At 36.6% G+C, this 15861-nt stretch overlaps 1 protein-coding gene across 9 annotated transcripts in view; it reads left to right on the top strand.

The window, feature by feature from the left end:
- MCTP2 (multiple C2 and transmembrane domain containing 2) overlaps window positions 1–15861 on the top strand; it is a 254741-nt gene that overhangs the window by 45127 nt on the left and 193753 nt on the right. For all 9 annotated transcript variants that reach the window (XM_037832944.1, XM_037832947.1, XM_037832945.1 and 6 more), the window contains one exon: window positions 15073–15605. In XM_037832944.1, the coding sequence (XP_037688872.1) occupies window positions 15141–15605 (465 nt within the window). In that variant the 5' untranslated portion in view covers window positions 15073–15140. Of the gene's footprint in view, window positions 1–15072; window positions 15606–15861 lie in introns of those variants that run through there.

Here is a 15861-nt window from a genome sequence, read left to right as displayed (position 1 = left end):
GGTAGAGATAATATATGAAACTTTATGTAGGTTAGAGATAGCATTGCAGGTCAATGGGAGTGTGAGGGAAAATCTACTCAATAAAAGACACTTCAAAACATGAATATTCACATGTATAAAACATAAAATCTGATCCCTATCTCAAACCATAAACAAAAAATCCGTTCACAGTAGATTAAATGATTATTGTGAGAAGGAAAATGATAAAGCATTTACAAGAAAATTTACGAGGGTATATTTATAACCTTGGGGATTTTTAAACCATATTCCACAGATACATGCCCCATACAAAAGCCCACCATGTAAAGAAAAATGTCAATAAATTCGACTCACCAAAATTAAAGCTATTTGTGAATTATGAAACCACATAAAATTAAAGAAAAGCTATTAATTCGGGGAAGAGGTTTGCAATTCAAATTACCAAGAAAGCATTATTATCAGAATTTAGAAAATACTGTTTCAAATAAATAAGAAAAAAATCAACCCAGTATAAGAATGGGGAATGTTCACATATATGTGTGTGTATGTGTGTACAAACATTTCCCACCAGAGGAAATGGAAGTATTGAAAGACAGCATGCAAATGAAAAACCTCACTGAGGTTTTTGTGTATCACAAGAATGCAAAGTACATCATCTAATATAGCTGCTTGGGGGAATGATTTGGCAATATCTAGCCAGGCAAGTTTAGGATACCCCCAAACCAACAATTCTACTCCTAGATTTGGGACCCCAATTGTAATTTAGGCAGGACAAGTCTCTTGTGAGTTATCTTTAGCATCCCTGATTTCCACTTCCTACATCTGACTTTGACCCCCTCCCAAGGACATTGAAACAACCAAACATTCGCTATATATTTCTGATCACTTTCAGTGATGCAGTCCATCCCTGTTTAAAAATATCTGGGAGAAATTGACATGTGCATCAGGAGGCAAATATAAGAATCATCTTTAAATCTCCTTTTGTAATATTAAAATATCATAAGCATCTGAAGTGTCCATCTTCAGGAAAATTAATAAATAAATTACAGCATCTTCTGACAATGAAATACTTTACAACTATTTAAATGACTTCAATAGAGCTACAATTATCATTGTAAATAAAGTTCCTAAAGGCAGTGTTGACTGGAAAAAAACATATAGTCATATACCATTTGTATGAGGTTAATAATAAGTAGTTTATAATCATGCAAAATAGGACCATGTTTATATATCCTTGAATAATATGTAACAAAATACATGGATACATTAAACGCAATTTTAGAATAGTGGATGTTTCTGGAGGGGATCTTGGGAAAGTCATCAGAGAGGTAGATGCAGGGAGCGTAATTGTATTTAAGTTTTTATTTCATAAGGTATTAATCAGTATCTGTATATTTGTATGTAAAATTATGCATTTGTATAATTTCCCATATTTTTGTGGCTAAGGAATATCAGAATTTTAAAGAAGTAACTGAAGAATGTTGAATATAAAGCAACAGCCATGGAAGTGGGTATGGGAATACCTAACCAATGCTGAGAGATTGACTAGAGCTTATAAGGTCAAGGGTCTGAAAATCATTATGTGCTGGGGTCTACGAAGAATGTCAGGGTGATATATAAAAGTCCTTTGAAAATATTTAAGCAAGAAAAATTAGGAAAGATTAGACCTCTATTAGGGCAGGTGAGATAGTGTTGAAGCCCACTTTTTTGTGTTTGTTTATTGTTTGCAAAGCACTTTAATGGATATATCATTGGATCCTAATAATGATTCTACAATAAGAAACATAAAGTGGGAGGAGACATCTATGATGCTTAAGGTGGTTGTGAATTACTCCTTAGCTTTTTAAATTGACTTGGTTTATCTAGACTCAATTAAAGTGAAATAAGGATGCTGAAGAAATTTGCATTTTTGATCTGCCAAGATGCAGTGTTCATCTTCTTGAATAGTCTACCAAACATTAGAAGAGCAGCCAGAAATTATGAGCACCTGGTAATTGGTGTCTTCTCCTCTTTTTCCCTATCTGCATTTTTCCTGGGATAAAGATGGATTCCAAAAAGTACAGAATTGGCAGTCAAGACTTCCATTCCTGCTAGAATTCTAGTCTGAGATTGTTTGATGAAAGTGGTATGGTATAAAGCACTGGGGAAGATAAAGCTCAATATGGCCTCTGTATTTCCGGGTAACATTGAGATATGCTATGAGTTGTCCAACAACACCATCAGGTTCTTGCTCTTTAGGTAGAGCTGAACAGCTTTTCTTTGCTTGTTATTTGCAAAATTTGCTGCTATAATAAGATTTTAATTTTCTTATTCTGATCTTTTGAAAATATTGTTTGTTTTCTTTGGTTACTCTGGGTGAGGAATGAATCAAACTAATTTAGAATATTTCCCTTCCTTTCAAATCTGTCTATTATTTCCCCATCTGCTCAAGCATTGAAATTCTGACTAATAGTTCTATGTCAGGGGTCCCTGAGACCACCGCCAGTTTTTTGATTCATTAGAAAGAATGATAGGACCAACACATTGTCATATTCTTGGCTATGGTTTATTACAGTGAGAGGAATACAAGGTAAAATCAGCAAAGGGAAAAGGTATATGAGGGAAGTCGGGGAAAAAAAAATCCCGAGGGCAAACTTACAAAAGTCCTCTCTCAGTGGAGTCACATAAGACATGCTTAATTCCTTCAGGAATTAGTTGTGACAACACATGGGCAGTGTTTACCAGGGAATCTTGGTAGAGTCTCAGTTCCGAGGTTTTTCTGGGACTGATCATGTAGATAACTTCTTTTTAGCGTATTCCAGAAATTCACAATCCCAGAAGGAAATGAGGCGTTCAACATAAACCAGTTTAGGCACAGTGAGCTACTCTTACCAGTTGAGTAATGGAAACAGTACAGAAATCCAAGTTCCCAAATGCCAGCCAAGAGCCCACCTTGCAAACAGACCTTTCAAAGAATAGTAGTCTTAGACCTCTATGTTGACTCTTTTCAGAACATTAAAAAAATATATTTTAATGTATGTTGAATGGATGGTTGACTAGATCAGGGTTCAGTATCTTTCTTAGATCCCTTTTGTTGAATTCATTCTGGTTATTTCAGAATAAAAGAGTAACTATTGATATCCTACCAGAGATTACAGTTAGAATGGAAATACAAGTATCTGAATACTTCAGAAATCCTGGCAACTTCCTCTTCTTTCCCCCAATCCTCTCCAAGTGCAAGATATGCGTTAGAAATTATGCAATTTTGGGTAAGCAATTCTGGGGACTTTTTCTATGGATGAGATTTTTAGGAGCCTTTATAATTACTTTATGTTCCGGTTTGCTAATGCTGCATGTTATGCAAAATATCAGAAATGGATTGGCTTTTATAAAGGGGGTTTATTTGGTTACAAAGTCACAGCCTTAAGGCCATAAAGTGTCCCAGCTATGGCATCAACAAGTAGAACTTCACCATACCAATGGTGTCTGGAAAACCTCTGTTAGCTGGAAAGGCACGTGGCTAGCATCTGCTTGCTCCCAGATTGCATGTCAAAATGGCATTCTCCAAAATGACAGCTTTCAATGGCTTTTTCTGGGGGACAACATATGTAGAAACTGACACACGTTATATAATGTATTATTATATATTTTTATAATAGTGGGATGGGGTATTAAACAGGGGAGCTAGGTACTACTCGTTTCTACTCCTCTATTAAATGAGTTATGTTTCTTTCTAAGAATGTAATTATATTGGAATTGAAAGGTGCTTCTAGTCCTTTAGGTTGATCTTAATTTTGGAGGGGTTTGTGTAACCCTCATATGTTTTTAAATACTATATTTAGTATATGGAATGATTCTGCCCCCCAACTGGATTACAAATTTAGTATCAATGTAACTGACAGATTGAGAAGCTGTGGTTTAGAAGAAAAAAGTCAAATCTATTTTAAAAGCAGAGAAATTATTCATTATATGGAACCAATATAGAGAGACTTTTCAGTAAGGATAGGTGGAAAGCTTTGCTGCTACAAGCAGAATTAAATGCCCTCAGGTGTATAGATTCTTATCTCAGTTCTGTAAGTTTAATGAATAATTTTTTTTCTGTAAAATTTTGTTTGCCCTTATCTTTTCCAGTGATATAGTTATACTTCATCAGATTACCAGTTTTATTGGACTTTGTAGAGTTATTCCTGTTATTTCAACAGGATGTGAATTGAGATTTTCTTTCTACTATTGAGAAAAAAAACTATCTTAATGGTTAGCCATAAAGGTCTCCTTGTTTCCAATGATGACACATTCTGACTAATCTCTACTTCCTGCTTTGTCATTTGAATTGCTATGCAGATTGTGAAAGCAAACTCTTTTCATCATGGTTGCAATAAAGAAGAACTTTGAGAAACATGATTTGAGTCAGTGCTGCTGAACGACTCTAGTACACTTTAAAAAATTATGCTGCTGTTATCTTCAGAACCTCTTTCCTTCCTTTTAATTCTTATTCAGATATGGGTTATGGTCCAGGTTCAAGCAAAAACTTTGGGACTGGTTTATAAAAGGTAGTTGTTCTTTTTCCATTTGGCCTATTGAGAGCAGCCAGCTGAGGAGGATGCCTGGTTTAAAATCATAAAAAATGAAACTTCCATTAGGCTCCTTGGCTTATGGCTGTTTCCTGTAAAGACACTGTGTGCTCCTTAGTGGTGTGGAGAGGCAGAATGCTTATTTTCATTCAATAACTAAAAGCTGGAGTACAACAGATAAAGTAGCACAAATAACATTGTTTTATGATGAGATTTTGCTCCTAGGGCTGCTTGTTTACAGCACATGGGTAATATTTTAATTTGTAGCCCTAAGGATGTTCATGAAAATAACCTGTGTCATGGTAGAAAATGGAACAAATGTCCTTAAGTTTGTTTTTTTTTTAAAACTTTGTTTATCAAATAAAAAAACTTTTCCAAACAAAACAAAGCAAAGCAACGGGAAAAGCAAATATCCTGATTGTTTTTAAATATCCTTTGAGCTAAGGGAAACTGAATATGTTTTGGTACTCAGATGGTTGGATTTATCTCATCAGCCTTTTTGTTAAACCCATTTGTTCACTGGATTTATTCTTTTTTTAAATAAAGTATTTTCTTTATTCTAAAGAATATATTTTTCATTGGAGAGGTTACATTTTCAAGCACACTGAAAAGAGACAGCAGTACAATAGCACTTTAGCTTTAAGCTAATAAAATTATATTTTTCTGGGCACATGTTTTTGCGTTTATATGTTTGCAGTACTATACACATGGTTCTGTACTACTTGCAAATTTGGAGAAATTATGGTCAGAATGCTTTTGCAAAACTTGTTAAAAGGGTTCCAGTTCCAGGTATGATGGAGTAAAACCACTCCAACTTTTCTTTTTCACTGAACATAGCTATAAAAACCTGGATGGGATGCTTGGTGATGCTAGCTGAGATTGCTGAAAAGTCGATAATGGTGGTTAGATTAGGGAAGAATGCTAGAATTGAAATAACGCTGAATTGGTGGTGAGTTTACCATTTTTTTCCCTTGCTATTATTCAAGGTTCTCCAGAGAAAGAAAAAAACCTGAGAGGATACACACACACACACACACATACACACACACATATGTATATATATTATATTTATATATGTATACATGTGTATATACATTTGGTATATAGAGGTGCATGTGCATATATATATGTGCATGTGTATATATAAATATCTAAATATTATATTTATATATGTATACATGTGTATATACATTTGGTATATAGAGGTGCATGTGCATATATATATGTGCATGTGTATATATAAATATCTAAATATTATGAGATTTATTATGGGAATTGGCTCATGCAACCATAGGATGGGTAAGTCTGAATTCCATAGGGCAGGTTGTGAGTTGGGAATTCTAATGAAGGTTTCAATGAAATCCCCAGGAGAAGATGGCCAGCTGAAGCAGCAATAGAAATTCTTTCTGACTGACAAAATCTTCAGTTCTCCCTTTAAGGACATCAACTAATTGGATGAGACTTCTCTCATTGCTGAATGCAATTTCCTTTGTTGGTTTGTAGATGTAATCAGTCATAGATACAACCAACTGACCATGATTTAAATCCATGATATATCCTCACAGCAACAATCCTGCCAATGCTTCCTTGACCAGGCAACTGTAACTAGGCAAGTTGACACATTAACTTAACCATTACACCCCTATTCTGCATTCAGTACAGCCAGAAATCCAGAATTGAGAACTGGGGTGGGACAGGGAGAGAAATCCAAGAGAATCCCTCTAGTTCTGGCTCCAAAGCAGAAAAGGTTTTGAAACTCAGAGAGAAGGGGGAAATTCTCCATATTTGGTCTCTCCTTTTCTCTGCTTTTTCATGCCTCAGCTTCCAGGGTTATCTTGTGACAGAGATAGTGGTAGAAAAAGTAGCTGGCAATGGGAAACTGCAGGAACTAAAACAATGAGTTAGGGTAATATTCATTTCTGTTTGCTGGAGCTGGATCTCTGAGAGGGTAGAGGTAACCCATTGCTTTTTATCTCTATTTCCCACTGCTCTGGTGCAGTCATAGAAGTGGGTTGCTTCTGACTGGAGAACTGAAAAGGGGGGCTCCAGGGAATGGAAAGTACCAGAAGAGACACTTGAGAAGGAGAAGTTTGGGAAGTAAGCCCCATGAAGCAGTGTGTGAATCCTGGATTCACCCATGACCTGCAGTTGTACGTATCTGATCCTTACTAGCATCCCAACAACTTTAAGAACTGAGTTAATGAATAGATCTCCAACCAAGCTCCAGACTGACCATTACGTGGCACGTAGCCAGACAGATCTGAGTAGCCCTGCATAGCCTCTGAAAACTGAACTGACATTGGAACTACAACCCAAAGAAGGAGAGGGAATGAGGAGGACCTGTATCATGGTAGGAGGCAGATAATGCCCCTCTCAAATTTGCTCAGGTCCTAATCTCCAGAGCCTGTGAATATGTTGTACTACATGGCAAAAAGGGCTTTGCAGATGTGATTAAGATTACAGATTTTGAGATAAGGAGATTATCCTCTATTATCCTGGGGGACCCATCAAATTACATGTGTCCTTAAATGCGGACAAGCAAGATAGAATAGTGGGTCAGAGACATGCAATGCGAGAAGGACTTGACGTGCTGGCTTTGAAGATGGAAGTTGAGGAATTTGGGCAGCAACTAGAAGCTGAGAACAGCCCTCATCTGACAGCCAGCGAGAAAGTGGGAAACTCAGTCTTACAAATGCATGGAATTGAATTCTGCCAACAAAAAGAATAAGCAAGAAACAGATTTACCCCTACAGCCTCCAGGAAGGAAGAACACAGCTCTGCCAACACCTTGAATTTTGCCTGCTGAGACCTGTCTTGGACTTCTGACCTTCAGAACTGCAAGATAATAAAGTTTACTTTTTAAGTCACTAAGTTTGTGGTAATGTGTTATGGCAGCAATAGAAAATTAATGCAGGTGGTAAGGATTCTCCATTGCAATTGTAGGTTTTTTTAATCTAAAATATTGATCCAAGTAGGGTGTTAAAAGTTAGCTATGCATGCTGTAAACCCCTAGAGCAACCACTAAAAATCTACACCAACCGAAGTGCTGTTATATGCCTTTATTTTGTATCTAGCAGGAAAGCTTACAATAAAACTTTAAAACAAAACAAAAAAATCCCCCAAAATTTAAAAAATGTAAACCAAGAGATATAGTTAAAATGACAACTTATACATTAAAATGGAAAAAAAAATCTCAAAAAATCCCCAAAGATTGAAGAAAAGGGGAAGCAGAGGAATGAAAAATAGTGGGAATAAAAAGAAAACAAATAATAAAATGGCAGATCTAAATTCAAACATATGAATCACTATATTAAAATAAATGGTCTAAATGAACCAACTAAGAGATAGAGATTGTCAGGTTGTACTAAAAAGCATGACCTATCTATATGTTTTCGAGAAGAATCACACTTCAAATAAAATGACATAGGTAAGTTAAAAGCAAAAGGATGAAAACAGATACACCATACAGACACAAATCAAAAGACAAAATAAAAGAAAAATACCAGAAATAAATTTATCAGGGATAAAGGCAGACATTATAAATTAATCAAAATGTCCATTTGTGCCAGTTTGAATGTATTGTGTCCCCCAAATGCCATTATCTTTGTGGTCTTGTGTGGGGCAGGCGTTTTGGTGTTGGTTAGATTTGCTTGGAGTGTGCCCCACCCAGCTGTGGGAGATAATTTTGATGAGATGTTCCCATGGAGGCGTGGCCCCACCCATTCGGGGTGGGCCTTGATCGGTGGAGCTATATAAATGAGCTGACTCAAAGAGAGAAAAGAGAGTGCAGCTGGGAGTGATGTTTTGAAGAGAAGCAAGCTTGCTAGAAAGGAACGTCCTGGGAGAAAGCCGTTTTGAGGTCGGAGCTTTGGAGCAGATGCCAGCTGCCTTCCTAGCTAGCAGAGGTTTTCCGGACTCCATTGGCCATCCTCCGGTGAAAGTACCCGATTGCTGAGGTGTTACCTTGGATGCTTTGTGGCCTTAAGACTGTAACTGTGTAGTGAAATAAACCCCCGTTTTATAAAAGCCTATCCATCTCTGGTGTTTTGCATTCTGCAGCATTAGCAGACTAAAACACCATTCATCAAGAAGACATAATAATTCCAAATGTGTATGTACCTACCAACAGAGCTCCAAAATACGAAAGTAAAAACTGACATAACTGAAAAAAGAAATAGACAAATTCACAGTTATAGTTGGAGATTTCAATTTTTTTCTCTCAGTAATAAAAAATAGACAGAAAATCAGCTAAGGTATAGGAGGACTGAACCCTCAACCAACTAAATCTAATGGACTTTTATAGAATACTGTACCCAACAACAGCAGTATATACTTTCTTTTCTAGGGCACATGGAGTATTCACCAAAATAGAACATATCCTGGGTCAAAAATCAAACATTAACAAACTAAAAAAATATATAATCATATGATGTATGTTTTCTGAGTGTAATAGAATTAAACTAGAAATCAATAAAAATATATCTGCTAAATTCCAAAATATGTGGAAATTAAACAATGCACTTCTGAATAAACCATGGCTCAAATAAGTTTCAAAATAAATTAAACATATTAATGAAGGTGAAAATACAATATACTTCTGCATAAACTATGGCTCAAAGAGGAAATTTCAAGGTAAATTAGAAAATATTTTGTACTAAATGAAACTGAAAATAGAACATATCAGAAAATATAAAAAATACAGCTTATATGTAGCATTAAAGCTTATTTTTTAAAAGAAGAAAGGGGTTAAATCAATTATCTAACCCAATGGCTGGCAGACTTTCTCTGCAAAGGACTGGGTAGTAAATATTTTAGGTTTTGTGGGCAATATGATATCTGTTGTAAACATTTAACTCTGACACTGCAGCAAGAAAGCAACCATAGACAATTCACAAACAGTTGAGCATGGGTACAATACAATAAAACTTGATATACAAAAACAGGTGGTACTCTGGATTTGGCCTGTGGCTCTAGCTTGTTACATCCTGATTAGGTACCATTCAAGAAAGTTAAAAAAAAGTAAATAAAAATTAAGAGCATAATAAGCCCAAATCAAGCAGAAAGAATAAATTAATAAATAAAAGAGCAGAAATGTATGATATTGAAAGCAATAAAAAATACAAATCAATTAAGCCAAATAGTAAAATTGATAAACCTTAATGTTGAAAGGTTGAATACTCACCCTGTAAGATCAGGAAAGAGACAAGGATGTTCAACTTCACATATCCTATTCAACATCATTCTTGAAGTCTTTGGAAGTCCAATAAGACAAGAAAAATAAAAGTCATAGCAATAGGAAAAGAAGAAATAAAATGCCCCTATTCTCAGAAAACATAATATTCTATGTAAAGCATCCCAGGATTCTAATAAAAGCTCTTAAAAATAACAAGTTTTGCAAGTTCACAGGACACAAAGTCAACATTACAACTTCAATTGTATTTCTCTATACGAGCAATGCACAATTGGAAACAATTAAAAAATATGCTAGCGCCAACAAAATTGATATACTTAGATATAAATCTAAAATTCACATACTGGATATATATGCTGAAAACCAGAAAGGGCTGATGAAAAAAAAAACACAAACAAACAAAAGCAAGAACAAGGCCTAGATAAATGGAGAGCCAGGCCATGTTCTTACATTGGAGGACTCAGCATAGTAGAAATGTCAGTACTCCCACACTGATCTGTAGATTTAACACAATGGCAATCAGAGTCCCAGGAATATTTTTTATAGACATAGACAGATGTATTCTAAAGTTTGCATTGAAGTACAAAGGAAACAGAATAACTAAACAGTTTTGGAAAAGACAAGTGAATTTGGCACAATCACACTACCCTACTTTAAAGGCTTTGGACAGCCATCAAGACAAGTGATATTGGAAAAGGGACTAGACACATAGGTTAGTGGAGAGACCAGGAATAGCCCCTCAGAAATGTGCATTTCACTTTTGACAAAATTGCAAAAGCAATTCAGTGGAGAAAGGATAGTCTTTTTGACCAATGGGATTGGAACGATTTGTTTCCCATATGCAAAATTGAACCTTGATGTAATCCTCACATCTTAGACAATCATTACCTCCAAATAGATTATATATCTAAATGTAAAATGTAAAGTAAAACTTTTAGAAGAAAATATGGGGGAAAACCTTTGTCAACTGGGGATAGGCAAAGAGTTCTTAGACATGATATCAAAAGCTCATTCCATAAAAGAAAAAGCATTAAACTTTATCAAAATTAAAAAGTTTTGTTATGCAAAAGAAATCATTAAGAACATGGAAAGCTGCAAAGTGGGAGAAAATACTTGCAAATTATGTGTCCAACAAAGGACTTATACCCAAAAAATATAAAGAAATTTCACAAGTCAACAATAAGAGAACAAACAATGCAATTTAAAAAAATGGATAAGTCTTGAATAGACTGTTTACCAAAGTAGATGTAAGGATAGCAAATAAACACATGGAAGGTTTGCAACATCATTATCCACTAAGAAAATTAAAATTAAGACCCCAATATGATACTACTACGTATCTCTTAGAATGGCTAAAATAAAGAAAAATAAAATAAATTAATGAAGTAAAATTATTGACAACTTATATACCAGCTGCCAGCAAAGACATGGAAAAACTGGAACCCTCATAGTAACTAGTGGGAATGCAAAATGGCACAGCCACTCTAGAAAATAGATTGGCAGTTTCTTATAAAGTTAAACATTCACTTAGCATCTAACTTAGCAATTACAGCCCTGGGAATTTATCACAAAGAAAAGAAAACTTAAAGGTTTGCACACAAATATTCATGGTATTTATAATTGCCCCAAACAGGAAACAACTCAGATATTGTTCAAGGGGTAAAGGGATAAACTCTGATACATCCATACAATTGGTGTTAGTAATAATAAGGAATAATAAGTGGTTAATAATAAGCACTCAGCAATAAAAGAATGAAGCACTGATGCATGTAACAGCTGGAATGAATATTAAAGGCGTAACACTGAGTGAAAGAAGCCATTCTCTAAAGGTTAAGTTCTGTGTATTGCATTTTTAGGACATTCTTGGAAAGACAAAACTAAAGTGCCAGAGCACAGATCAGTGATTGCCAGACGCAAGAATTGGGGATTGGGAAGGTTGGGGGGTGGGTGTGACTAAGGGGATAGTTCCAGGGATTTCTTTGGGTGATGGAATCCTTCTGCATCCTGACTCTGTCAAAATACATGTGTCAAAATTTATATAATTGTACACCAAGAGAAAAAAAGACAATATTGCTATAGGACAATTAAAAAAATAAAATGCTAAAAAAATATTAAAAGCATTTTTGATCGAAACAAACATGGTGAAATGTTCAGGCCCATTGTTGAGTTATCTTGAGTTCACGCCTGCCTTCTGTCTGGTATTTCTTTTGAGTATATTATAATGTTCCATTAATGGCCCCCAATTCACCTATATCCCCCTTCCCACCAAAAAAAGAGAGAAATTTTATTGGCATAGGACAGTTTGTGTGGAGAATAGAAATGTTTTTGCAGACAGAACACATTCTTCAGAGATGCAACTTTGTTCCCACCAAATCTTTTCCCATTTTCTTAGAGATTTTTGTTTGTTTGTTTGTATGTTTTTTTTAGAGATACAAAGTTTCCAAACCTCTCTGTTCCAAAAGAATTAAATTGCCACATGCATGGTAACCCCCATCCCCAAAGGCAGATCTCCCCAAAGGGGAGTGGGAGCATCTGTCTCTAGGACTTAGATTCTTCATCTTTACTGTGCACAATAAAGATGGTCCTTGGGTGAGTGTGTTTCAGGAGATGCAGGGACCCCTCTTTGAGAAATGCTGTAGGTCCAGAAATTTAAACTTGTGGTCTGTGTGTGTCTGTAATATCTCTTGTGCTCATTCTGATTATCTGTATTTAAACTCATATTCTCCACCTGACTCTTTCTAAGTCTGCACAGTATTCAGTGGAAGCATCTTTAGTCATAAGGTCCTTGTGCTGCTTCTCCTTTTCTCTGTTTATCCTTTCCTATGTGTTGGGACTTTGTATTCAGACATTGCAGGGATGTGTGTTATTCCCAAACCTTGGGCTCATTGTTTTTGCTGGGCCACCTTCTCCATGTTTATGTTTTTCATATATTTATTGCTTGCATCATAATAGACTTTTCATTATTTAAAATTGTTCTTTTTCTTTCTCCAACTCAAAATTTTGGTTATAAATCCCTTGATCAGAATGATGTTTCTTCTGTCAAAAACTTTGCAGGTTGCTGTAATTAGAATTGAATTTGTATAAATTGTTTTGTTTGGATGTTTCCTTTGTCTTGTTTTAGTTCCCACATATATGATAAATTCCCCAAGACTGTGATACTTGTCCTGTCTCTTGTAGTGTCTATCACATTTTGAACACTCAGAATATGTTCGTTGGTTTGACTTTTTTCTCTTCTTAAACGCTCTTCCCATGACTGCATAGAACGCTACTCTACTCACCTGTGTGAAATGCTAATTGACTAAAACTATTTCTACATATAGGAGCAACCCCTTTTCGCATATTTGCAAGTCAAGCCATGAAATGTTGATTGAATAGTATACTTGTGTCTTACTAATGTGAAACATAAGTTTATGCTTAGTGTAATATTTTCAAAGCAGCAAAAAGTTGTCAATTGTCTTAAACATTTAAAGCCAGAATGGTCCAATAGGGAATATTTGCAGTAATAATTTAAAAATAGCTAACTATGTATTAAACATTTGCAGTGTGCCAAGCATAATTCTAAGTGCTTTGCATATACTAACTCATTAAATCCTCAAAAGAATCCAATGGGGTTGTTGTTAAACTTGTCTGTAAAATGGGAATAAGAATGACATAGAGTTTTAAGTAATTTGCCTAAGATATCAAAAGTAGGAATTTTAACAAGAATGACAGTAATGATTAAAAAAACAGCTACCCTTGACTGAACACTTTCTCTGCAATGGACCCTGTGCTTTTTACATTATTTCATTCCATCTCCTGTGTATAGGAGACAAATCATTTATGTAATTTATACCTGATGTCATATATACATGATTTAATTTCATCTTTGTGGTATGGGTGAAAAAATGGAGCCGTAGGGTGGTGACTTTCCTCTGAGCGTACATCTAAGTAGAACATAGCCACAAAGGAATTCCAACCTGTGGATTCTGTCTCCATCACCCAGGTTCTTCCGGCCTGCATTGTCCGCCCTGGGAAGGGTGATCTCCCGAGCTGGTCATTGGGCAGGAGCTGTGGGGTCACCCAGTCCTGAACTTCAGAAGGCAAAGGGCCACCTGCCCCCTAGTTCGTGGGCTCTCTGAACTGTTCTTCCCGATGTCTAAATATCCTGTTCTATCTAGCGGTCAGGTGGGGCAAAAAAGCATGGTTCCTGATTTTAGAAAATGGAGCGTTTCCAAGTCTCCTGGCCTTTTCTTCTCTCTACCAAATGTGACAAAATAATGACGGGGCGGGTCAGCGTGGCCTGATCACCCTGCTCTTCTTCGTACTGGAAGGATTTCCTAAGGGGTACTTGACCCACACGATCACGGTTTATTTCTCCAAATTTGATATTGGTTTAATCCCTGATGAGCTGAACCTATTATTTCTCAGATCACCTACTCTCCTGCACAGCATTTACCATGTTCTGTAATTGCCAATTTATTTGTGAAGCATTCCTGTCACTTACCCCCTGCTGGTTGGAGGTACTTTATCTGTCATACATCCTCAGGTGGATGCTCTGAAGCTTACTTTTCCTGAGGGTTCCGCTATAAAAGTTTTATCCTTTCTTCTGCAGTGGTACATTGAGATAAGAACAGACCTCCCATTCTTATAAGTGTTTCTCTCTCTACTCACCCTTATTTTAATGTAAATTTTAAGGAGGCTAGATGGAATCCTAGTTGATATGGGTGTGTGTTTATCCTTCAAAATACTCACTTAACTTGGGAAGGGAAGATGTGTTTAAAGTAGGAATTGGGGAGCTATGGCCTGCTGCCTATATTTGCAAATAAAGTTTTATTGGGCAGAGTCATGCCCATTCATTTAGGTATTGTCTGTGTTTGCTTTGGTGCCACAACAGCATTGTTGAGTGGTTGTGACCCAGACCCTCTGGGCTGCAAAGTCTAAAGCATTTACTAACTGGCCCTTTATGGAAAAGGTTTGCCAACCTCTGATATAAAGAAGTACAAAAGTGCTGCCTTTATCATAAGAATTAGAAGCTGTTGGTACTGTTCTGGTAAATGTCTTTAGCTCTGCTTTCCCTGGAAACAAAATAAGAAAGTAGAATTCTTACAAAGTGGTTTTTTTTTCCTGCCAATCTTATTTTCTCATTCATTGCTTTAACTTTTCCATAACTACTCTGATTTAAAAAAAATATATTAAAAATTTACTTTCTTAAAAAAAATGCTTTTCCTAATGTTGGTGGTAGTTACCCATCAAATATTTCAATTTTGAACCCTCAGTAGACAATGTGAGTTTTTTTGAGCCACTTTACCCACTTCCTATGCCCTAACAACCAGGGAAGGCTCATGTTCTCTCTCCTTGTATTCTTTTCTGTAGGAGTCCCTGAAGTTATTTTCGAGAGACGTACTCTTTCAAGGAGCAACTTCTTGGGTCTTCATGCAGACATGGATCTGGATAAACCATCTGTCTGGGATTCATTGAAACAGCGGACCCGGCCTTTGTTAGTAAACTTGAGCAAGAAGAGGGTGAAGAAGAACCCCAGCAAAGCCCTAGACCTGAGGGCCAGGCACCAGCTGGACCGCCGCCTGAGCCTCTCTGTGCCCGACATCCTGGAAGCCGGGGCCTTGCCCCCCGAGGGGCGGCCTTACTCTGGGCCCCAGTCCTCCTACACTTCAGTGCCCAACAGTCTGTCCACCGCAGGGATCTTACCCAAGAGTAGCAGTAGCTCCTTGAAACAGTCTGAAGAGGAATTGGAGTGGAGCCAGGAAGAAGCTGGCCACCTCCAGGTGGTGGAAACGGACTCAGAAGAGAACTATGCGTCCCCCACCGAGGACAGGAGGTCCTCCAGCCACAGCCTCTTTGATCTCCAGAAAACTCTGCTCGGAGGCGACGCATCAGAAGAGCCAGAGGTGAGACCTGGGCTGGGCACTTTCTTCTTCCTTTTCTTTTTTTTTTAAGCACAATCAGTGCCCTTGGAAAAATTTTTTTTTAGAATTATATTTGTGGTTAGCTTGAGTGGAGGAGAATGCCATTTACAAGAACTTAAATTAATGTAATATTGATTGCACCCAATCTTCCCATTAGTCTTAGGGTTGACCTCTACATATCTTAAAACTATTTCAAATCAGCTTTCTGGGACACTTTAAGATATTAAAAGCTATATTG

The sequence above is a fragment of the Choloepus didactylus genome, chromosome 4, assembly GCF_015220235.1.
Source record: "Choloepus didactylus isolate mChoDid1 chromosome 4, mChoDid1.pri, whole genome shotgun sequence".
NCBI lineage: Eukaryota > Metazoa > Chordata > Mammalia > Pilosa > Megalonychidae > Choloepus > Choloepus didactylus.
The sequence above is the reverse complement of the archived record's forward strand: the minus strand, read 5'-3'. Positions and strand labels throughout refer to the sequence as shown.